The 23,813-nt window shown below is 59.2% G+C and overlaps 3 protein-coding genes across 12 annotated transcripts in view; 1 reads left to right on the top strand and 2 right to left on the bottom strand.

Annotated features, from left to right (window-relative positions):
* The first annotated feature begins 7 nt into the window (after positions 1-7).
* MDK (midkine) lies at positions 8-3,128 on the top strand. 2 transcript variants are annotated; one of them, XM_032166144.2, is made up of 5 exons: positions 8-535; positions 1,377-1,453; positions 1,614-1,781; positions 1,902-2,063; positions 2,758-3,128. In XM_032166144.2, exons 1-5 carry the CDS (start codon positions 264-266, stop codon positions 2,781-2,783), a joined length of 705 nt encoding a protein of 234 aa, XP_032022035.1. In that variant the 5' UTR covers positions 8-263; the 3' UTR covers positions 2,784-3,128. The 2 variants fall into 2 exon arrangements, with proteins under 2 accessions (XP_032022035.1, XP_032022036.1); XM_032166145.2 differs by lacking the exon at positions 8-535 and adding an exon at positions 973-1,078.
* Positions 3,093-11,091, bottom strand: CHRM4 (cholinergic receptor muscarinic 4). Of its 2 annotated transcripts, none has more exons than XM_032166142.2 (2): positions 10,846-11,091; positions 3,093-5,885 (listed from the first exon to the last, which is right to left on the bottom strand). In XM_032166142.2, exon 2 carries the CDS (start codon positions 5,854-5,856, stop codon positions 4,417-4,419), a length of 1,440 nt encoding a protein of 479 aa, XP_032022033.1. In that variant the 5' UTR covers positions 5,857-5,885; positions 10,846-11,091; the 3' UTR covers positions 3,093-4,416. The 2 variants fall into 2 exon arrangements, with proteins under 2 accessions (XP_032022033.1, XP_032022034.1); XM_032166143.3 differs by having other exon boundaries at positions 10,934-11,091.
* Positions 11,092-15,684: 4,593 nt separating this feature from the next.
* AMBRA1 (autophagy and beclin 1 regulator 1) overlaps positions 15,685-23,813 on the bottom strand; it is a 199,824-nt gene continuing 191,695 nt past the window's right edge. For all 8 annotated transcript variants that reach the window (XM_032166118.2, XM_032166120.2, XM_058424555.1 and 5 more), the window contains one exon: positions 15,685-17,262. In XM_032166118.2, the coding sequence (XP_032022009.1) occupies positions 16,769-17,262 (494 nt within the window). In that variant the 3' untranslated portion in view covers positions 15,685-16,768. The remainder of the gene's footprint in view (positions 17,263-23,813) is intronic.

The raw sequence follows: 23,813 nt of genomic DNA, 5'->3' as shown, positions 1-23,813 counted from the left end.
TCCTGGCGCCCTGGCTCCCGTTTGGTGGTTGGCCCCAGGGCCTGCCCGGTTCCTGACCTCTGCCCGGCGGCCGCGCTCGTCGGGGCCGGGGGCGGGGCCGATCCCCCCGGCTTCCCGCTTCCCGCGGAGAACAACAATGAAAGTGAAAGAGGGGTGGGGCGAGGGCGAGCCCGGGTTCTGTGGCCCATTTGCCCTGTGGCCTTGAGCAAGCCCCTCCCCCAGGCCTCGGGGGCTCTCCCGGTTTGGGGGAACCGGGCGAGGCAATGCCACAGGCCCAGGGTCAGAGGGGGTGGGCACTTGCAGCCGCCGCTGTGGCCGGGTCTGGAACTTCTCAGACGGCTCCTGTCAGCGCCAAGTTTCACCAAATCCAGGCCTGCGGGCTCCTCCCCCAGGACCCCCACTCGCAGTCCCTCAAGCCTGTGCTCCCGGAAAGGCACTGGGCGACCGCACCCGTGGCTTTCTCTGGGGGACCGGGTCCCAGACTCCCTCCAGCACAGCAGAGCGCCTCCCTGCCCATCCGCGGAAACGGCCCCAGGTGGGCCGCGGCCGGCCGTGGAGGGGAGCGGGCCCGGCGGGTTATACAGGCGCCGGGGCTCCGCGGCAAGCAAGAGAAGCCGGGGCCTGAGAACGGCCCGGGCCCTGGCGTACGGCAGGGGACGACCCGGGATGGGGGCAGCGGGCGGCGGCGCAGGGAGTGGGCCGGGGGCCGGTGTGCGCGGGCGGGACGGGGCCCGGGGTCGGGAGACCACCGCTCGGAAGATGGGGCCAGGAGAGGCCGCCGTCGCAGCGCAGAGGGCACCGGCGGCGAGAGGCGAGGGCGCGGGGCCGGGAACACGGACGCCGGAGTAGAAGCGCGGGGGGCGCGGGCTGGAGCGGGGGCGGGGACGCCGGGGTCGGGGGCGGTGCGGGTTTGAGGGGAGGGGGCGGGGCGGGTCCTTCCCTGGGGGGTGGGGTGGGGAGAGGGGGCGGGGGCCCATGTGACCGGCTCAGACCGGTTCTGGAGACAAAAGGGGCCGCGGCGGCCGGAGCGGGACGGGCCCGGCGCGGGAGGGAGCGAAGCAGCGCGGGCAGCGAGCGAGTGAGCGCGCGGCGGCCCCTGGTCCGCCCGGCCGCGGCCGATCTGGGGGCTGGGGGCTGGAGGCGAGGGTGGGGGTCTGAGCTGCGTCCTGGGCTCGAGGCGTCCCCCGGGGAGTCGCCTCTTGGCGGTGCGTCCGGGCTAGCGGCGAGGGGCCGCCCCAAGTCTTCCCACCGCCGCCACCCTAGCAGCCCGACTTGAGGCCTGGAAAGTGGAGCACGCGGGGGTGGGAGGGCCCTGCACGCGGCCCCCGGTGGGGAAGGGGACGGGCCAGGGACTCAGACACGCGCTCTCCCCCCAGGATGCAGCACCGAGGCTTCCTCCTCCTCACCCTCCTCGCCCTGCTGGCGCTCACCTCCGCGGTGGCCAAAAAGAAAGGTGATGGGGGATGATCGAAGAAGGGCTGGGGACGGGCAGGCGAGGCCCCGCCACCTCTGGGCTGGGCCGCCTGGGTTCCTAGCCTGGAACCCCAGGAAGGCGGCCCCCGAGGGAGTCTCCCCGTGCCCCCGTCCTGAACTCTCTTCCTCGCGCGTTGTAGATAAGGTGAAGAAGGGCGGCCCGGGGAGCGAGTGCGCTGAGTGGGCCTGGGGGCCCTGCACCCCCAGCAGCAAGGATTGCGGCCTGGGTTTCCGCGAGGGCACCTGCGGGGCCCAGACCCAGCGCATCCGGTGCAGGGTGCCCTGCAACTGGAAGAAGGAGTTTGGAGGTGAGGCGGGGCGCAGGCGGAGGGCAGGAGAGGGGGGCACAGCCTCGCCGAAGCCTGGGCAGACCCTTGGAGGGGGGGCCGCGGGCCGCGCAGCGCTGACCTGGGCCGCTCTCTCGCCAGCCGACTGCAAGTACAAGTTTGAGAACTGGGGTGCGTGTGATGGGGGCACGGGCACCAAAGTCCGCCAAGGCACCCTGAAGAAGGCGCGCTACAATGCTCAGTGCCAGGAGACCATCCGCGTCACCAAGCCCTGCACCCCCAAGACCAAAGCAAAGGCCAAAGGTCAGGGAAAGGAGAAGGGGGTGGGGCTGTCGCAGGGGGCTGCCCCCCGCCTGTGAGGGGACCATTCCAAGTTAAACCTTGAGTTTTGAGTCCTGGCCAGTGGCTTCCTGACATCGCCTCACTTGGCTTCCCTGCCTGGGAAAGTCTGAGATGGGCACTACAAGAGAGGCCGCAGGTGATGCTGGGGACAGAAATCCTCCCTGGCCCAAATAGGGACCACTCCAACCGCTCCATTGGAGCATCCGGCTCAGGACCCAGGGAGAGTGTCCTGGAATGGCTTGCCTTTGCCAGTTCTCCCGCCGCTGGCAGCATTTGGTCAGCTCTGCCCTTTCTAGTCTTGGGAGGAGGTCAAGGCCCACCCTGGGCCTCTCAGCTCACTCCTGACTCAGCCCAGTGAGGCCAGCAGGGCAGGGGTGAACCTACCCGCTTCTCAGGTGAGGAGGCTGAGGCTGTCCAGGACCAGCACGGGAAACTTGAAGGTTTTCTGATCCCAACTGGAAATAGGAAGCTGGGGGTGTCCGGTGTCCACATCACAATGGCTGCCCCATCCCCTGCTTCCGGGTCAGCTGATTGGAAACCACTAGGGGGCAGAATCTTCTCCTTCCGTGATGCCCGGGTGTTTGTGGAGCCGGCGGTCTGCAATGGGTCGGCCTAACTGCTGATATGGTATTAATAGTTCTTTCTTGTTTTACAGCCAAGAAAGGGAAGGGAAAGGACTAGATGCCAAGCCTGGATGCCAAGGAGCCCCTGGTGTCACATGGGGCCTGGCCCACGCCCTCCCTCTCCCAGGCCCGAGATATGACCCACCAGTGCCTTCTGTCTGCTCGTTAGCTTTAATCAATCATGCCCTGCCTGGTTCCTCTCACTCCCCAGCCCCACCCCTAAGTGCCCAAAGTGGGGAGGGACAAGGGATTCTGGGAAGCTTGAGCCTCCCCCAAAGCAATGTGAGTCCCAGAGCCCGCTTTTGTTCTTCCCCACAATTCCATTACTAAGAAACACATCAAATAAACTGACTTTTTTCCCCCCCAATAAAAGCTTTTCTTTTTTAATATATAAAAGCCCCTTCCCAAGGAGTTTGCTGTGGAAACGTGTTTGGGAGTGGGAAGGTGGGGAGAAAGACCAGGCTTGTAGGGACTGGTGGGTTTCAGAGGGCTTGGGGGCTTGGTGGTGGGTGCTCTCCAGAGCTCATGGAAAAAGCAGAACAATTACAGACATTCCTTCCAGGGCCCCTGAAAGGGTGCCCTCCATCAAGTCGCCTAAGCCTGTCGGTCCTCATCTCCCCCAGGGACCAGGGCTGGGGAAGGGAACCTGGCTGACTCACTGGAACCACCACACCCATCTCAGCCCCACCCAGTCAAAGGTCTTTTGATACAACTCACAGCCAATCAGGAAGGTTCTACCTATGGGGGAGAGCAGATGCGGGGACTGCGTGCCTACCTCACTGCCCACCTCCCCCCTTCCCACTGTCACGGAAACCTGAGTGAGCCACCAGGCTGACCCCTTTCCTCTTGCCTGTGTGACCCAGGCCTCAACCCTGCAGAAGCCAAGGGGTGAGAGGTTTGTAGAGGGCAGATGGGAATGCCCCCCACCACAGCCTCACCCTGACTCGATGTGTGACCTGGGACAGCCTTCTAAGGCCGGGGCCGCAGGAAGCTGTCTTCTGAATAAATGGACCACTCACGGCTCAGCCTGGGATCGCAGGAGGCCAGACCTCAGTTCCTGAGAGAGAACCCCTGACCTCCCAGCTGCCCCATCTTAATGTGACAAGGGCAGTGCTGCTGGGGTTGGGGGGACCTGGCCTGCATCATTCCCACCCAGAACCTGGCTAAGTAGCTGCAGCCAGAGGAGATTTCTGCCCCTGGAGTGGGATTTGGGGAGAGGGGGCTGAGCCTACATGCGGGGTGCAGGGGGGCAGAAAGCACCGATTACAGCAGAATGGGGGACCCCACCCTTCTACTCCCTTCCCAAGCCTCCTTTTCCAAGCACCGGCCCCTTTGTTCTTCCTGAGGGGGCCCTGGGCTTCGGCCCCTGTCCAGATGTCCATTCTTCCAGCACTGCTGATGGTTGGTCACAGTGGGGCAGGTGCCCACCCAGGCCATTGCCCCGCAGCTCGCTGAAGCAGGGCCACAGAGGTGGGCCAGGCGGCCCCAGTTCAGACACTCCCTGGGGTGAGCCTCCTCAGCCCGAGCAGAGATCTGGTCTCTGAATGCAGCCACAGAGCCTCTTCTGAGCTTCCTCCTCAGCAAACATCAACACAGAATGGTGCCTGCAACTCTTTCCCACAGCAGGTGAGCTGTGTGGTCCCCCAGCACACGCACGCAACACCAGCACCTCCTAGGGCACTCCTGCCTGCCTACCTGGCAGTGCCGATGTTCCGATACTGGCACAGCAGCAGGTGCCGGAAGGTCTTTTTAAAGGTGGCGTTGCACAGAGCGTAGCAGGCAGGGTTGATGGTGCTGTTGACGTAGCAGAGCCAGTAGCCGATGGACCACACCGTGTCAGGGATGCAGCTCTGGCAGAAGGTGTTCACCAGGACCATGACGTTGTAGGGCGTCCAGGTGAGGATGAAGGCTAGCAGGATGGCAAAGATCGTTCGTGTCACTTTGCGCTCCCGGGCCGCCATCTGCCGCTTCTTGCGCACCTGGTTGCGAGCGATGCTGGCGAACTTGCGGGCCACGTTGGCCGCAGGGCGCATGCCAGCCGGCGTGGCAGGCACAATCTCAATGGCTGTTACACACTCGTTGCCTGTCTGCTTCGTCACAATCTGGATCTTGGACCATTTGGAGGCTGGGTGGAGGGCCCGCGGCTGCAGGGGAGGGGCGGGCATGGCGGGCGTGGTGGTCTCTGTGGTGGACAGCTCTGTGGCTGGGCGTTCCTTGGTGTTCTGGGTGGCACTGCCTGAGCTGGACTCATTGGAAGTGTCCTTATCAGCCACGGGGCGCGGCGGCGGTGGCAGCGCCGGCGGGGGGGCCTCCTCCAGCTTGCCATTGCGCAGCTCCTCCCGGGCGGCCTCCCCGGGCGGGGGCTTCTTGATGCTCTGCTTCATTAGTGGGCTCTTGAGGAAGGCCAGCGTCTTGGCTTTCTTCTCCTTCGGGCCCTCGGGCCGGTGCTTGTGGACTCGGCTGCGACTGGCCAGGGAGATGTGGATGTACAGCACCGTCATGATGACCACAGGCAGGTAGAAGGCAGCAATGGCTGTGCCAAAGGTCACTGCTGGGTTGGACAGGAACTGGATGAAGCACTGGTTGTCGGGCACCGTCCGCTTGCCCACCACAAACTGCCAGAACAAGATGGCAGGTGCCCAGAGCACGAAGGACAGTACCCAGGCAGCGGCAATCATGAGGCCTGCCATCTTGGTGGTGCGCCGGGCAGGGTAGGTGAGGGGCTTGGTGACGCAGAAGTAGCGGTCAAAGCTGATGATGAGAAGGTTCATGACAGAGGCGTTGCTCACCACGTAGTCCAGGGCCAGCCACAGGTCGCAGACCACGGCGCCCAGGGGCCAGTAGCCCTTGATGATGTACACGGTGTAGAGGTTCATGGAGAAGGCGCCTATGATGAGATCGGCACACGCCAGGCTGAAGAGGAAGTAGTTGTTGACTGTCTGCAGCTGCCTGTTCACCTTGATGGACAGCATCACCAGGATGTTGCCCACGACAGTCACCAGGCTCAGGGAGCCTGTCACTGTGGCAATGAAGACCATTTCCACCGTCTCATAGCGATTGTGAGATGATGACGTGACCAGGCGCACGGACTGATTGCCCGAGCTGCCATTGACAGGTGTGAAGTTGGCCATGTTGGTTGCCAGGGGTGGGTAGGCCGTGTCTGGGGAGGAAGGGGAGAGAAAAGCATGAACTACAGAAGGGAATGGGGGAGTCATCTGGAGGAACACTGGTGTCAAGGTGACAGAGGGACATTCTCCGGCGGCAGAATGTCTTGAGAGAACTCTGTCCCGCCATCCCACATTTGCCCATTCATTCAACATTAATTGAGCACCTACTACGTGCCAAGCATTGCTCAGGGTGCTGTGGCTACAGAAGTGAATAAGTGAATACATGGCCCCCTGCCTCATGGGGGGGAGACATGCAAATACGTGAGCCACAAAAGAAAAAAAAAGGCAGGGTGACGAGAGAGTGAGTCAGAAGGTAGGACAGGCATGACTCCTTGCTAGGTGATCAGGGAAGCCCTCACCCACCTTCTGGGTGGTCCTCTGGGTGATGAGGAGCCAGCCACAGGAGGAGCTGTGGAGAGTGGCCCTGCCAGGGGCAGTAGCCACAGCAAAGGCCTGGAGGCAGCGCAAGGCCTGGACAGAGGCCGGTGCTGGAGGAGCTCAGGGAAGCAAGAGGAGGAGGAGAGTGGTCCCAGCAGCATGTGGGCTCTGGGGAGAGGTGTTCTGTTCATCCATTTACCCGCTCGGTCATTTCCTAACACCTGCTCTCCAACCCCTGTAGAAGGCACTGGGACAAAGGCAATAATAGGGGTAGTATGAGCACCTAACACTGATGGTCTACTAAGTGCCAAGCACTTTTGACACTTAAAAAAAGTGTCTATTTGTTTATCGATTTATTTGTAGAGACAGGGTCTTGGTATGTTGTCCAGGCTGGTCTAGAACTCTCGAGCTCAAGCCATCCTCCCACCTCCTGAATAGCTGGACTCCAGGCGCCACCATGCCTGGCAACACTTTTTATAGTGTTAACTCATTTCATCCTCACAACAAACCTATGAGGTAGATATCAGTTTTTCTCTACTACTTACAGATGGGGAAACTGAGGCACAGAGCTGTTAAAAGCCTGACCAAGGTTTCACAGCTTCTTGCATTACGTTGCTGGTGGGGATAAGTGCGGGGTGAGGTGGTGAGAGGAAGGCAGTCCCGTAACGAAGGGCTCTGGCTGAGGGAGGCCAAAGAGCTCCAGGAGCCAGAAGGCTTTGCAGGGGACCAGAGGCAGTGCGTGGAGCTGGGCACCCCAGAGAGGAGGAGAGTCCCTGCAGAAGGGGCTTCAGGAGGTACCTGCCACTGTCACGTCCCCTTCAAGGAGTCCTCAGCTCCAGCCACAGGGCGTGCAGCTGGGAGGGAGGCTGTGCAGGGGTCACTAGGTTATCAGAGAGCCCTGAGGCCCAACTGGGGACCCATGAGGTGGAAGGATTGTCCCAGAGGGAAGAGAAGGGCTGCCAGGGCCGCCTCTTCCCTCCGCAGTCCACTCCCCACGCCGGGCGGCACCCTAGCTGGAGTCCCCACCACAGGCCCTTCCCTGAGCCTGCCCTCCCTCCCACCAGGCTCCTCTTAGCTCTCCTCCCCCTCTTCCTCTTCCCTCCATGTGAGGGAGGCCCACGCCAGCTCTGAGTGCCAGGGCAGCCGCTCAGCCCAGCCTCCTTCACACCCGCCAACACACACACCGCTCCACAGACGCACGCGGGCCCATCACAGCCACGCCAGCCCAGCAGGCATGGTCGGATACGCAGTTCTGTGCGTCTGTGTGTGAGAGGAAGAGAGGGCGCGGCAGCCGGCTGTGGAGGAAGGAGCACTAACCTGCAGCCTGGGCTCCGGCTCTGTGGCCTGAGACAAGCCACTGCCGCTTCCTGCACCTCTTTCTCATTTGCAGAATAGAGACCATCCTGTCCTGGGAGACCCTCCCCAGCAGCTATAGGGATTAGCACCTAGACTTGATCTCTATCCATAAACACAAAAATGCACTGCAGGCTGGGGCCAAGGGCCAGGGTAACCGCCCCAAGTCTGACCCCAGCCCTTTTATTCCACCATCGCAGATACAGACCCAGCCTCCTAGCCTGATAGTTCAAGTTCTCCTGTTCTAAATCTTTGGTTCGTAGGAGGAGAGGCTGAGAGCAAGTGTTGTCACCCCCAAGGTCACACAATGAGTCAAGGGCAAAGACCAGATACTGCCCTCTCTTGGGGTCCCTGACAACCCCATTTGGCTCTGAGAGCCTCTGAAATAGAAGCTCAGGTGTCACTCTCTGAGCTGTCCCCTCCAGCACTGGAAGGCTGCCCTCCCCCAATCACTCACGTGCAGGAGGGGACAGGGCAGGCAGGAGCAATCAGTCAGCCAGCCCCAAGGAAACTCACTTTAGCCTCCCAGGGCAGGATACAGGCCAGCAGGATGATAACAAACGGGGCTAGAAGTGCAGAATGTGAAAACATAATAGCTCTCGTTTATTGAGTGTTAACTGTGCGTCAGGAACCCCTCTGAGCTTTTAATATAGATTATCTGGTTTAATCCTTACAACAGCCTGAAAAGGCAGGTATTATTAGCGTCCTCATCTTACAGATGTAAATATCCTCTTATAGACGAGGATAATGTTAATCAACTGGCCCAAAGTCACCAGGTTAGGAAGTAGGGGTGGGGGCAGGAGAAGAACCCGGGAACCTCCTTCTCAAGTCCAAGGTGCTACTGCTCAGAGTTGACCTCCTGCCTCTGCTCCCCTCGACCCGAAAACCACACAACTGAGGGACCGTCCAGGTGAGGCTTGGGTAGGGTCCCCTCACATTCCTGCTGGCTTCTCGACTTAGCTTTCCCAGAAGACAAGCGATGTCTTGTCTTCTCCCAGATCCTGGCGGCTGGGCTGAGCCGGGACCACTGGATGGCCGGTGATTAAGTCCTGCTCTTGGCCCGCGTGAGGGAGCTGCCAGGTGCTGACAGGGCGAGGCTCAGGGTCTCCCCGACTCCGCCCCGCCCCAGCTGTCGTCGTTTTGGACACCTCGGGGTCACCCGCAGACATTCCGACCCCCTCTGGCGCCTTTCCCTGGAATCCAGATACGCCTGGGATCTGGGGAGCGAGCCGCCGCTGCCGGGGCTGTGCGCACCGCTAGATGGCAATGTCGGTCCCTGGTGCCCGCTCCGGACCTAGACCGTGCGGCCGCCGTTGGCCACCGCCCCCAACTCCAATGCGACTGCGAACCCAGAGGAGCCCTTAGGCAGAGCCTCCCTGGGAAGAGACGTGGGGTCCCCTCGCCAGGCCCCTTGGGACGCCGCCCCAGAGCTGCCCTCGGCTCTGCGCGGGGTTCTCGGGTGGGAAAGTTGAGGGAGCCCGGATTCCACCCGGCACCCTGCGAGGAACGTGTGGGCGGGAGCGCGAGTGCGAGTTCTGTTTGTGTGTGCCTACGGGGGAGCGCGAGTAGACGCTAGTAGCTGTCTGCATGTGCGTGTGTGTGCGCACGGCCACGCCTGGATACCAGTGCGCCCGTGAGAGCGCGTGAGCATGCCGCGCCGTGTGGACACGTGCATGTGCATGCGTGTGCGTGCCTAGGGTGCTGTGGCAGGGAGGATGCACACGGTTCGGGTGCCTCTACACCTGTGGACTTGCATGCACAAGCAAATGCAGGGCCGAGAGTGGGTGACCGGTCACATTCCAAACGCCCCTGCCGGAGACTCAGCCAGACCTCAGCTGTCCGCCTGAGCGCGGAGAGGGTCGGGCCAGGAGCCTGCATAGGGATTGTACCTGGCCTGTGGGTGAAGGGTTGTGCGGGAGAGGAAGCCAGACTACTAGGGGCTGCGTGCGACGGGCCACCCAACTTTGGGACGCCGTCTCAGCCCGGTGCCCAGAGGTGTCCAAGTCCTTAAAGATGTGGCAGAGTCCCAGCCTCTGACTGACATCTGTCGAGGGGCCTCTGCGAGAGTCGCCCAACCCGGCCTTGAGGGACACCAGGCACGCTCAGCTCTAATAACTCCCCTAAGAGGCGTTATTGCCAAAAGCCGCCCATTCTCGCGGCGAGAGGGCACCGGCAGTGCACCCACAAGGCGGAGGCCCGGACGGAGCTGGGGTCAGGCGAGTGCAAGACTCTTTTCCTCCTTCTCTCCTCACCCTGCACCCTACCCCAGAGGCACTGTCTAGCCCCTGTGACCAAAGTGGGGACCCAGTTTCTCAGCTAGGGTCGGGCGGGCCTCGAGGGCCGGGTTTTCCTAGGCCATCTGGAGGCTCCTCCATGTCTCCGCCGTGGTCGAAGGAGCCCTGGCTCTCGGGTGCCCCGCCCTCCCTCCAAGCCCCTAGCACGCAGTTCCTGCAGCCTCTGGGCGTGGGCACTGTGCTTTCCCGAGTCCTCGACACCCCTCTTCCCCGGGCGAGACCGGAGGGGGTGCTCCGCACGCCCGTGGGGTGGTTTGGGGTATAGGTCTTCGGTTCTTGGGCATTCACTCCATGGCTCTGGGAAAGCTGTGGCCCCTGGATCTGTCCCTGGGGCGGGAGAGGAGACTCCAGGGTCCAAGGGAGGGAGAGGCGAAGATTTGGCACGGACATTGTGCCCAACACTTCCGTTGCGGGGCCGGAGGAGGGGGCCTGGAGCTAGAGGACCCCGGCTCGGAGGCTGGGCAGCAACGGGGGGTAGTACCGGAGTGGGGGAGGGGTGTCGGGGAGGGCAGGGGTGTTTTCCGTCGGGGCTCAAGGTCGTAGATGGAGGACTCCAGGGGCCGGAGTGGGCTGGCAGCGCGGGGGCAAAGGGGTGGAGGGAGAGGGAGGGCGGGGAGACGGCGGGAAAAGGGCTCTTTGGGGCTTCAGCGCCTGGCGCCCTGCAGAGCCGCCAGTGGGAGGGCTGGAGTGCCGGGTCCCACCCCCGACGGCTGCCCCTGGCTCCGTGGGGTCTGTGGGCGGGCAGTCCCCCGCCCCCGACATCCTGGATGCCCACCCCTTCCCACGGACGCACCCGGGCGCACCTGGAGAAGGCTCCGAGAGCCCCCGGCCTTGCTTCCAGCGGGATCCCCCAGCCCCGGCCCACTGCCGCTCCCGGCACCGCGCTCGCCCCGGAGGGGGTCTGGCGCCCTGTCCCAGTCGAACCCACCTCTGGGGAGCCTCAGAGCGTCCCGGGGACCTGCTTCCTGCTCTTCCCGGCGAGCCCCCCGCCCCCGCGCCGCCGCGGAGCCACTTACCCGCCGCCTCTGCCCAGCTCCCCTCGCGCCAGACAGACGGCGGGACGGACTCGCGGCCCCGCGGGCCGGCGGGGCGGGCGGCCGGGCCGAGGGCCGGGGGCGGGGACGGGGTGTCGAGGGGCGGCCCCTGCTCCGCCCGCAGCTCCCGGCGCTGTGGCTCCGACTCGCGCTCACGCTCGCACTTTTCCCCGAGCCGCGTGATGTCACGAGGAAGCAGCCAATCGTGGCGGGGCCGCGCCGCCCGCCCCGGGCCGGTCACCCGGCGGCGACGCGCGGGGGTCAACACCCGAGGCGTCGGAGAGCCCGGCGGTCCGCGCCCCTCTCGGGGGCCGGCCGGCAGCTCCCCGCCTGGGCACAGAGGGCGCCGCCCACGGCCAGCGACGCAGGGGAGCAGGGGGCGCTGCCCTCCGGGGGGTGGGGGGTGTCCGCGTTGTCATGGGGACGCGGCGCCCCCTCGCGGGCTGGGGAAGGAGCTGGCAGCCGGGTCCCGCCGCGCTCCCGCCTCCGCCCTGACCATACTCCCGGGACCCTGAGCTATTTTCGCGCCTCTCCGGGACCTCAGCGCCCTGCGTGGCCCCGCTCGCGGTTTGGCCGCGAGGCGCGGGAGTCTGACCCCAGCGGGAGGCTGCGGGTGGGTGGGGCGGGCTGCGCCGCCAGGGATCCGTCGGGGTCGAGGGCCGGGGAGCTCCAGCCGCGCCGCTGCCTGCCGGCCGGGCCGCCCGCGAGGAGGGGCGCCGTCGGGGCCTGGGGAAGCGCAGGAGCGGGTGGACTGGAGAGGTTCGGCCGGGGAGAGAAGAGCCCACCGCGGACCACTCGCCCGCACCCGCTCGGCTCCCTGCTCGGCGTTCCGGGCCGGGGAAGGGGCGCGCCCCCGCTCTCCCAGCCCCGGGATGGGACGCGCCGCCAGTCCAGCCGCAGCCTGGACCGCGAGTTCACCGCCGCCTGTGAGGGACAGTCGGTTGCCCAAGGTCGCCGGGGCCGGAGCCCGGGACAAGACCCCGGAGAGCGGGCAGCCAATCTCAGAGGTCGCTGGGAACCGCACGGGCCGTAGCCTCAGGACTCGGGGCCTCGCCCAGGCTGGGCGGATACTGGGGCGGCTTCAGCACCTCGGAGAGCTCCCCGCGCCCTGGCCCAGCGGCCTCGCCTGCCTTATCCCGCTCCAGCGCTTGTCTCCCTCCGAGAGCGCCTTTCCGGGGGACCGCCGGGGTCGGACGCTCCCCACTGCGCCCAGGACCGAGGCCTGTAACCCCAAATTCTGATCGCAAACATTTGATTAAGCTTAAGACGTCTGGTTTCTTCTCTCAGGGAAACAACTCAAGACCCTCCCCCGAGGGCCGGAGGTGGTGAGGGCGATTGCGGGGGCGGCCGTGGAGGAGAGGCAGGAGCCTCTTGGCAGAGAAAGGGAGGGAACTCGAGTAGAAGCCAGCGCTGCGGGGCTCTTGGTGTGGGGTTCTCCGCGCGCAACCCGGAAGTGGAGGTCGGGTCCCCAGAGCTCGCGAGCGCGACGGCTGGGGTTGGTCGGAATTGGGAACTTCAGGGCTGGGGTTGGTTGGCTAGAGTAGGAAGCCATCTTCTGTTGTTACATGAATGATCGGGTCTCCCAAGACCTCATAACTGGGGGTGAAAGAAGCACTACTGTTCTTGCCCCACTTCACAGATAAGGAAAGTTGGTTCATAAGACCCTAAGACGGCACTCCTGCACTTCTTCCATTTTGCCATATCCCTCCCAGGGCCCAGAAGAGTGTGGTACTAGGAGGAGGTGGGGGTTGTGGAGGAGGAAGGCAGATCCTTAAAACAGTCAGATGAGCAAACAAGCAAGGCCAAGGGCGAGAGGCTGCAGACACCAGACACGCCTCCAGCTACTGACCCCAGCTCTTCCAGAAGCTGGCAGGCAAAGTCACTTTAATTTCTCCACAATCCCTGTTATGAAGGGGCTTTTGACCTCTCTCAATCTCCCAACCCCAAGAACCCACGGTGGAACCCTGGAGAGCTGAATTGGGAACAAGGGGACCTGGTGGTTTCTCTGCTCTGCTTTTGATGCCACTAGGTCAGCAGACAAGCAACAGAATTTCTCTGAGCCTATTTCCTCATCTCCAAAAGGGACTGCCCCTATCTTTGCCCTGGTGAGGCCACAACCTCGTGATGTGTAAGGGGCCTGCAAAGGTTTTACCACCAGACAGGCTCTGACATTGGGCAAGGGCTTTCTAAGGAAAGGGGCTGGTGTGGGGACAAGGAGGTGTTGACAAAGGCCTCCAATGGGGGGCAGGGAGGTTGGGGAGGGTGGCTGGCACCATCCAGAGACAGCAGAGATAAGGCCTGGCAGGTCCAAATTTGGACCACCTTGGCCGGGTGGTGGCTCACACCCACAATCCCAGCACTTTGGGAGGCCGAGACAGGCAGATCACTTGAGGTCAGGAGTTTGAGACCAGCCTGGCCAACATGGTGACACCCCATCTCTACTAAAAATACAAACAAAATTAGCTGGGTGTGGTGGCACACACCTGTAATCCCAGCTACTCAGGAGGCTGAGGCACGAGAATCGCTTGAACCTGGGAGATGGAGGTTGCAATGAGCCGAGATTGTGCCACTGCACTCCAGCCTGGGCGACAGAGTGAGACTCCATCTCAAAAACAAAAACAAAACCCAAAAAACAAAACAAAAAAACCCAAAAAACAAATTTGGACCACTTCATCCCTAGGGGCCTCCCCATACCCTTTTCCCCAAAGCAACAGAACAAGTCAGGGTTCCACTGTTTCTCCTACACCTTGTCTTCCTTCTGTAGAAGTGACTGGCTGAGGTGTGCACTCTGGAATCATACACTACTTGGTTCAAACTCTGGCTCTGCCAGTTAATTGTGTGCTCTGGGGTAACAGCAGTAATGACCTCAGAGAGTTTTTGTGAGGATTGACAGAGAGAACGCACATTGACTCCTGGCACGTGGTTTACATTAAACAAATTAACAGGACTCACTATCAGACCAAGGAATTCTTCCTCCTACGGGTGGTGGGGCGAGGATGTGGGGCAGTGGGCTCCCTTCTCCTTCCATCCTTCAATGCTTAGCTCAAAGCCACTTTTTTTTTTTTTTTTTTTTTTTTAAAGAGATAGGGTCAGCCGGGCACAGTGGCTCATGCCTGTAATCCCAGCACTTTGGGAGGCCGAGGCGGGCAGATCACCTGATTTCGGGAGTTTGAAACCAGCCTGATCAACATGGAGCAACCCCATCTCTAATAAAAATACAAAATTAGCCAGGCGTGGTGGCGCATGCCTGTAATCCCAGCTACTAGGGAGGCTGAGGCAGAAGAATCGCTTGAACCTGGGAGATGGAGGTCACGGTGAACCGAGATGGCGCCATTGTACTCCAGTCTGGGCAACACAAGCAGATAGGGTCTCACTTTGTTGCCCAGGCTGGACTTGGACTCCTGGGCTCAAGTGATCCTCCTGCCTCAGCCTCCCAAGTACTTAGAGACTACAGGTGTCTAAATCCCACCTCTGAAAGGAAGCCTGCCCTAACCACTTGTGTGCTCAGTGGGCTTCAATGATTCCAAAGTACAGAACTAGAAGTAACTTTGAGGTTGTGTAGTACAAGCCCTGCATCCTAACAAGGGAAAGTGAAGCCCAGAAAAGGCAAATGGCTTGCCCAAAGTCACACAGCTCAGTGATGTGTCTTTCAGTCCAGAGTCCACTAATACATAATCTTCTAGAAAATAAGAGTCTTCCTAACTCTTGCCATGGTTTTGTATTTCTTGCTTGCCAACTTATCTTTTGGTTTTGTCTCTGCTGGAGCAGAACCTGGAATTCTGAGTGCCCCATGGCATCAGGGACAGATTTGGGTGCACACACACACAAATGCTCAAAAGTACGTGCTGCTGGCAAAAAGCCCTGGTAGTGCTTGGATTTTCCGTTGGAGCTCTTGAAGAGTAGGGGCAAATATCCTTTTCCCACTTGAGACAGAGTCTCACTCAGTTGCCCAGGCTGGAGTGCAGTGGCGTGATCTTGACTCACCGCAACCTCTGCCTCCAGGGTTCAAGCGATTCTTGTGCCTCAGCCTCCCCAGTAGCTAGGATTACAGGTGCGAGCCACCACGCCTGGCTAACTTTTTTGTATTTTTAGTAGAGATGGGGTTTCACCATGTTGGCCAGGCTGGTCTCGAACTCCTGACCTCAAGTGATCTGCCCCTCTGGGCCTCCCAAAGTGCTGGGATTACAGGCGTGAGCCACCACGCCCGGCCAGCTGCAAGCTTTCAAGCAGTCAAAGCCCACGAATAGAGCAGGCCTTTCGGCCACTGTAGGGCAGACAGTCAAGGGAGACGTGAGCAGCTAGCAACTGGCACCTTGCCTGCAGATAGGACCAAGCCCCTCCACCTGCCTAGCAGGCTGGACACCATGCTTTCCCAGGACTAGAGGGGATCCAGCTTTCTGGCCAGTTACATCACTTCAGGCCTGTAGTCCTGGGTGGGAAGCTATTGGGATGAACAGCCTTCCGTCATTCCTTCCTACATACTCACCCCGGCACTGGAAGGTGGCCCCAGTCTGTAGCAGGCCCTGGGGAAGGAGGAAGTGGTGGTGCACAGAGAAGTGGTATGAAGCAGAGGTGGCAGCCCTCACCTGACCAGCTCTGGCGAAGGGGTCAGATAGGTCCACTGCACCCCACTAGGAGAGCACCAGAAACAGTGCCGGGAGAACCTGGGCCTGGCCCAGTTCAATGCCCCTCACTTCCCAATCCCCACCCCTCCCCCATCCTCCGTGGAAATGAGGGAGAGGAGCCTGGCGAGGGGCATGTCATCATTTTAATGATGTGGTCTTTGGTGTTTCCCTCATTAGCTGTAGACTATCCCCTCTCCTCCCACCACAATGTTTCCATGATGAGTTACAAACAGAAAGGAAATCACATTTTCATACGAAAAACAAAATGATCAGAGCCTTGATTTCTCCACTAGAAACTACACGTACAGTTAAGAGTCCACATGCAACACCTTAAATCAGACCGAGACCTCACATTCTGAGCTGGAGTCTCCTCCCCTTCCCCAGCCTTGGGCTAGCTTTGGCCTAGGCTCAGGTAATACTGACACCCACAGGCACTACTCTGAAGGCCTTGGCGGGGAGGAGGAGACTGGTGGACAAGCCCTGGGGGCCGGCCAGCCTACACCCCCCACTCCTGAGTGAGGACCTGCCCACTGTCCCTTGACCCCCTCCTGCATCAGGCAAGCAGGCTGCCCCCTTACCCCACAGTAGTCCCCCATTAGTAAATGCCGAAGTCCCCGTCCTCAAGAATCTAGGAGCCTGGCCCGACGCCTGTTGGTTTCAGTGGGGTAAAAGGACGAAGACAGGCTGAAGCTCTGGAAGGCTCAGAGTTGGAGGTGGTTTCTGGGGGCCAGGCCACTCCTCCTGTTTCTGGGCTCCTGGTGGCTCTGCCCACCCAACAGGCGGACAGGGCAAAGCTGCCTCGGGGGCCTCTGTCCAGGATGATTGGCCCAGATCTGGAAGACTGTTCACTCTCTGGAGGCTCTCTGTCCAGGGCTGAGTCCCTTGAGCCCATGTTACTAGGAGAAAGTGGGGTGCCTGGCAGATACCCACTTGCTCCTCTATTCACATTAAGCCCAGAGTGTGGCTCTCCTGGGCTCCAGATCCTGGAAGGTTCTAGTTCCCCGAGGCAGGCCTTGCCCATTCGACTGTCTCCTGCCCACTGACTGATCTTCCTCTCCACCCCGACCCTCCTCCTCCTCCTCCTGTTCCCTGATGCAGCCAGCAGCTCTTCCACATGTCCAGTTCCCAGTCAGCTGTGAGGTCCGGTTTCTGCTTGGCGGTTCGAGGGGAGGCACCAGTGCAACGTTTGTCTCTACCTGTTCCGTGGTTCTCCCCTAGGGCCTGCAGCGTCCCCCCTGCTGCTGCCACCATCCAGAAGGTGGTTGTTATTGGTCAAGTCGCAGTGGAGGGTTGGTCCCTCAGCGCTGGGAAGGGAAACAGGAATAGGGACAGGGGAGGAAGAGGGCAGGGTTGGCTGGGTTGGCTCCCGCCCAGGGGTACCAGGCTGGTCCCAGGAAGCTGTCCGGGGGCTTAGGGCTCGCTCTGCCAGTTGCCCGGGCTCTGGGAGCAGTCCCCGAGAGGTGGAGGGCTGGGGTGAGGAGGTGCGGGCAGCACCGGGTTCAGTGCCCGTCTGAGAGCTGCGGTGAATGCGGTGGCTGACGATGATGTTGTTGCCGAAGCCGCCCATGGAGGCCGTGGTGGTGCTCTGCTCCCGCTGCACCACGGCCGTCATGCCGCCCTCCGCCATCAGCCTCTGGATCCTGCTGAGCGCGTCGTCTCCACTGGCACCATACTCTGAACCCTCACCTGGCAGGTACAAAGCAGAAGAGAGAGCGAATTGGCTGCTGGCCTGGGCCTCTGAGGCAGGTGGGCAGCCACTGGTAGCAACTGGGGGATACTTGACTAAACGCAGGATAGAGAAAGACTCGCTCCATCACTGTGAAAACCAATCCGAGTCTTGAGAGCTAGACAAAACCCCCAAAATGATCACAATCCATACTTCTGTTTTACTGGTGGGGAAACTGAGGCCTAGGATGGCCAGTCAAGAGGCAGCACTGGCCCAGAAGGCAGCAGGTTGGCCTCAGTGAGTTCTCTCAGCACCAGTGGCAGCTTAGCAGGCAAGGAGGCAGGTTCAGACAGCTGGCTTTGTCTGCCCGCTCCCTGTTGTGGAAACTCAGCAGACCTAGGGCTGAGCTGGGGTATGCCACCCTTTCTCTACAAACACAGTAGGTACCCTATGGGTGTGGCCCAAAGGGAAACAGTCTGCTCTGCTTCATTACAATGCTGTCTTCCTTCAGCGTAGTTTTGTGTTACCTCCTCAAAGCCCCTGAGGAAGCTGAGAGTTTTTATTTTTATATTGATTGACTGATTGATTAATTGATGGAGTCTCACTCTTTCACCCAGGCTGGAGTGCAGTGGTGCGATCTCGGCTCACTGCAAGCTCTGCCTCCTGGGTTCACACCATTCTCCTGCCTCAGCCTCCTGAGTAACTACAGGTGCCCACCACCACACCCAGATAACTTTTATTATTTTTAGTAGAGACAGGGTTTCACCATGTTAACCAGGGTGGTCTTGATCTCCTGACCTCGTGATCTGCCCACCTCAGCCTCCCAGTGTTGGGATTACAGGCGTGAGCCACTGCACCCGGCCTATTTTATTTATTTATTTTTGAGACAGAGTCTTGCTCTGTCACCCAAGCTGGAGTGCAGTGGCGTGATCTTGGCTCACTGCAACCTCCGCCTCCTGGGTTCAAGCAATTATCCTGCCTCAGCCTCCCAAGTAGCTGGGATTACAGGCATGCACCATCATACCTGGCTCATTTTTATATTTTTAGTAGAGACGGTGTTTCCCCACGTTGGCCAGGCTGGTTTCGAACTCCTGACCTCAGGTGATCCACCCTCCTCGGCCTCCCAAAGTGCTAGGATTACAGGCATGAGCCACCACACCCGGCCATATTTACTTATTTTTTTGAAATGGAGTTTTGTTCTTGTCGCCCAGGCTGGAGTGCAATGATGTGATCTCAGCTCACTGCAACCTCCACCTCCCGGGTTCAAGCCATTCTTCTGCCTCAGCCTCCAAGTAGCTGGGATTACAGGTGCCCACCACCACGTCCAGCTAATTTTTGTTATTTTTAGTAGAGACAGGGTTTCGCCATGTTAGCCAGGCCAGTCTCCAACTCCTGACCTCAGGTAATCTGCCCACCTCAGCCTCCCAAAGGGCTGGGATTACAGGCATGAGCCACCGCGCCCAGCCTTTGTTTTTTGAGATGGGGTTTTGCTCTTGTCACTCAGGCTGAAGTGCAGTGGCACAATATTGGCTCACTGCAACCTCCACCTCCCGGGTTCAAGCGATTCTCCTGCCTCAGCCTCCTGAGTAGCTGGGATTACAGGCTCCCACCACACCTGGCTAATTTTTTGTATTTTTAGTAGAGATGGGTTTCCACCATGTTGGCCAGGCTGCTCTCGACCTCCTGACTTCAGGCGATCCACCCACCTAGGCCTCCCAAAGTGTTGGGATTACAGGCGTGAGCCACCGCACCTGGTCAGAAGCTGAGAGTTTTTTTGTTTTGTTTTGTTTTGTTTTTTTTTGAGACGGAGTCTCGCTCTGTCGCCCAGGCTGGAGTGCAGTGGTGCCATCTCGGCTCACTGAAAGCTCCGCCTCCCGGGGTTCACGCCATTCTCCTGCCTCAGCCTCCCGAGTAGCTGGGACTACAGGCGCCCGCCACCACGCCCGGCTAACTTTTTGTATTTTTAGGAGAGACGGGGTTTCACCGTGTTAGCCAGGATGGTCTCGATCTCCTGACCTCGTGATCCGCCCGTCTCGGCCTCCCAAAGTGCTGGGATTACAGGCGTGAGCCACCGCGCCCGGCCAAAGCTGAGAGTTTTAACTGTTCCTTGGAAGGGCTGTTTCCTTCTCTTCTTTCCCTTTACCCCCCAGTCTTCACAAGCTATTCCCCAGTTATTGTTCTCCTGGGGCTCAATGCCTGATGCCATATTTCCCAGGAGAGAGTCAACTGACCAGCACAGGCCCCAGGTCTGGGGAGGGAGAGAAGGTTCTGTCCACCACTCCCTCTCCAGAAAGGCCTGAGCATTCCTTTGTGTGGGAACAGAAAAGACTTCAGCTCAAATCTCAGCTCTGTCACTTGCTTGCTGGGTGACCTTGAAAAAAATCCCTAACATCTACCTTGCACGGTGCTGGAGAGAGAAAAGGAGCTAATGCACAGCTCAGGCACTTGGTCAACGGTGCCTGTTGTGATTAACTGGGGGTCTGCAGCAGTGGAGCTCTATCGCTGTGGGACCTCCCTTCCAGCTTTCTGCTCAGCTCTTGGTAGGGTGAGAACCAGGCGAAGACCGTGGGCAACTATGATCAAGGCTCTCAGGCTGTGAGGGATGGCTCCACTGCCACTGAACTGCTGATTTGTCTCCATCAGCTATTGTTTGGGATTTTGCAGTTCTGGGGGTTTTGTTGGTGAGTTTTATTTCCTTTTGGGGTACTTGCCAGCAGCTATTTTTATGAGACTTTCTTTGCTCCCCTAACCCCATCCATTCCCTTCTCTCTGCCTGCCTCATTAGAGTTGGATTTCCAGGCCAGCCAGTTTCACAGCTTGGTGGCATCTAAGGCCCCAAGAGATCTCTCACCCTTCTTGTTAGTACGTGGTAGCCTCACGCTTCTAGTTCTTTCTACAGGTTTTTTTTTTTTTTTTTGAGACCAAGTCTCGCTATGTCACCTAAACTGCAGTGCTGTGGTACAAACACGGCTCACTGCAGCTTAAGCCTCTCGGGTGCAAGCGATCCACCCACCTCAGCCTCCCGAGTAGTTGGGAGTACAGGCACGCACCACCACACCTGGCTAATTTTTTGTACTTTTTGTAGAGACAGGGTTTCGCCATGTTGCCCAGGCTGGTCTTGAACTCCTGGACTCAAGCAATCCTCCTGCCTTGGCCTCCCAAAGTGCTGGGATAACATGGGTGAGTGACTGCACCCAGCCCCAGTCTCAGACGATCTTCCTCAGCGTTATGTCCCCTCTTGCTTTTCTGGACATCCCCTGATAAAGCGCTGCCCTCCATCCCTCGAGGTGGCTGCCCTTCCCCAGTTCCTCCTGGGACGCCCGGCTCCAGCTCCCAGGGCAGAAGGAGAGAAAACCTGAAGGGCTCTCGGAGTACTGGGTCAACCCCGTCTTCAGGGTTTAAAGCCTTCTAACAGTGGGGCAGAGGGTAAGAAGAAAAAGGGCAACCTATGGCCTTGGTGTCCACCGAGATTCTACCCTGGGAGCCATGTGGGCTGCCTGGGGACGCCCCCTGGGGCCCTCCCTGTGCTCACTGTAGCCCCAATGCTTTCTAAGAACTCTGTGCACTGAAGTCCTCACAGCATGGTCTGGGGCGTGCCGTGGCTGCCCTGAGGCCTGCTGGCATTGGAGTGCACTGTGCCGGGCGCTGTGCCTGGTGAACTCTCAGCTCTTTTCTTTTTGAGACAGAGTCTTGCTCTGTTGCCCAGACTGGAGTGCAGTGGCATGATCTCGGCTCACTGCAACCTCCACTTCCCGGGTTCAAGCAATTCTCCTGCCTCGGCCTCCCGAGTAGCTGGCACTACAGGCATGTGCCACCATACTCGGCTAATTTTTGTATTTTTAGTAGAGACAGTGTTTCACCATGCTGGCTAGGCTGGTATCAGACTCCTGACCTTGTGATCCACCCACCTGGACCTCCCAAAGTTCTGGGATTACCAGGTGTGAGCCACCGCACCCAGCTCAGCTCTTCTCCAGTAGATTACCAGGGGCAGAACAGGCTGCCTTGGGGCCTTATGGGCGCTGCTGCAGCCAAGCCCCCAGAAAGCCCCGGATGGGCTTTCCCAGGCTCTGGGGGAGGCCCTGCTGCTGGCACTCAAGTCTGAGCCCACTGCTTGCTTGCCTATGGCTCCAGGCCTGGCCACCCCTCTCTATGGCTATGACTGTGTCCTAACTGGGCTTCTTGGTTCCAGTCTCCTCCCCTTCCGTCTAGTCTCCACACTGTTGCTATTACCATCCTAATTCAGCTCTGATGAACTGAGCTCTGGTTAAGTCTGCACCCTGTTCAAAACCCAGCAGCTGCAAAAGCCCTCACAGTAGTCAAAACTCCTCAGCTTGACATTTGAGGGCTCTCTGGCCAGACGCTTATCATGCTGTAGACCTTCCTGCCCTGTCCCCCACATTCCTGCAAGTACCCGGCAGCCCTGCTCCCTGCCTGCACAGATGGGCATACACTGTGCACACTGTGCCATGCTCTTGTCCCGTCTCCTCTGCCACCCAGTTCTCTCTGGTCCCCCAGCTAGAAGGGGCTGCTCCTTCTCTGGGGCCTCACAGTGCTTCACACCTTCCTGTAGCTGTGGCATCTCTCTTCTGGCCTATAAGTTCCTGAAGGTCCTGGACTCATTTGTATTCTCTTTTGAGTCAAGTCTAACACGTGGGTTTACACTGGGCGTGTATTTGTCAAATACATGTATGGATGAATAAAAGGGCTCCCAGGCTCCTCACAGGGTCTCCAGACTTAAGGATGCTTGGAAAACTGGTCTTTTAACTGCCCATTGCGGGAGAAACATTTGTTTTATTTTTTTTGAGACGGAGTCTCGCTCTGTTGCCCAGGCTGGAGTGCGGTGGTGAGATCTCGGCTCACTACAACCTCCGCCTCCCAGGTTCAAGCAATTTTCCCGCCTCAGCCTCCCGAGTAGCTGGGATTACATGCGTGCACCACCACACTTAGCTAATTTTTTTTGTATTTTTAGTAGAGATGGAGTTTCACCATGTTGGCCAGGCTGGTCTCGAACTCCTGACTTTGTGATCTGCCTGCCTCAGCCTCCCAAAGTGCTGGGATTACAGGCGTGAGCCACGGGAGAAGCACTTAATATGTCTAGTTCTCTCTGGACTTGCTCTTTGAGGGAAGAGACACAATGGATTCATCTCAATGTAATTCCCTCCACAGTGCCCTTGAATTCATGGTGCCAACACAATACCAGACACAAAGTAAGTGCTCAAAAAAGAATGAATGGAAGATTTTAAAATGTACAAACAAATGGCTCCCCCAGGGCTGGGTGTGGACAGCTTCAGCCTACAGAACTATGAGCTATGCTTCCCTCCTGGGAGCTCTAAGCCAAGGCTAAAAGCAACTGAGGGCAGCTGGCACATTCTTCAAGAGAAAAAATACCAGGGCTAGAGGGAAATGGCAGTCACAGTCAGGGATCCAGGCACAGTGGCAGACAGGGGGTTAATTCTGCGGTCTCCTTCTCTGTAGCAAAAGCATCTGTTTTTGTCTTTGAAAATAGGCAATTGATTTAGAGTTCACATGAGGTCTCTTCCTTGGCGAGTCCTAAGGTACACTCTAGAAGCAGAGGCCAGGGGAGGATCAACAAGTTCCCACCATGCCCTGCAACCATATTTAATTCTAGAGGTTTCACTGCCAGAAGAGCAGAAGAGGGAACCGAGGCTCAGAGAGTCACAGGAGGAGCTGCCCTCTCTAACCTCTGGGGGTACTGGTGTTCCAGCCCCTCCCTCTTCACATTTGCTTTTTCCTGGCCCAGGGCCCAGGGCCCAGGGCCCAGGCTACTGCTGCTGGTCTACTTACCATCTTCACCAGACAAAACGGAGGCTCAGATGGTCTTTGCTCCGGGTCAGGGGCACGGCCATGGTGCTCTCCAAATAGTGGGGCACAGCCATGCTCGGAGGCAGGGCCTTGCCTCAGCTCAGCTAAACTCACTAATTCCATGCTTGCCCTGAATGCCCACTGCAAGCTAGGGAGGCACTGGATCAGTGCTGGAAGCCAACAGCGAGCCCAGGAAATGCTTCCCTCCCTTTTCGAGCTACCCTCTTGGCCAGCAGGGTAGGAAAGCTTGCTGTAGAGTCAAATTCCGGGAGGAGTCAAACTCTTGTTAAAGTTGAACATGCAAAGAAGCTGATGTGTGCAAATGTCCCTGTGGAGGGCTCCTCCTGGAAGGCCTGGAAAGAGCTGAATGGATTTCAACCAAATTTTTATAGAACAAGGAAATGAGAAGTAGCCTAGGAGCCCTTTGGTGCTAACTGACAGAAAAGGGCCAAGGGGAGTGGGGAGGGGCAGGCCACAGAACAGCAATTACTACAAGCAGAGCAGGCTTCCCACATTAATAAATCTGAGTGGCTGAGTGTGGCGGCTCACGCCTATAATCCCAGTACTTTGGGAGGCTGGGGCGGGAGGATCACTGGAGCCCAAGAGTTCGAGACCAGCCGGGGCAACATGGTGAAACCCTGCCTCTACAACAAACAAACAAAATAAACAAAAGTAGCCAGGTGTGGTGGCGTGTGCCAGGAGGCTGAGGTGGGAGGATCCCTTGAGCCCAGGAGGGCGAGGCTGCAGT

This window comes from Hylobates moloch, unplaced genomic scaffold (genome assembly GCF_009828535.3).
Source record: "Hylobates moloch isolate HMO894 unplaced genomic scaffold, HMol_V3 SCAFFOLD_11, whole genome shotgun sequence".
Lineage (NCBI taxonomy): Eukaryota > Metazoa > Chordata > Mammalia > Primates > Hylobatidae > Hylobates > Hylobates moloch.
This window is presented reverse-complemented; position numbering and strand designations above follow the sequence as displayed.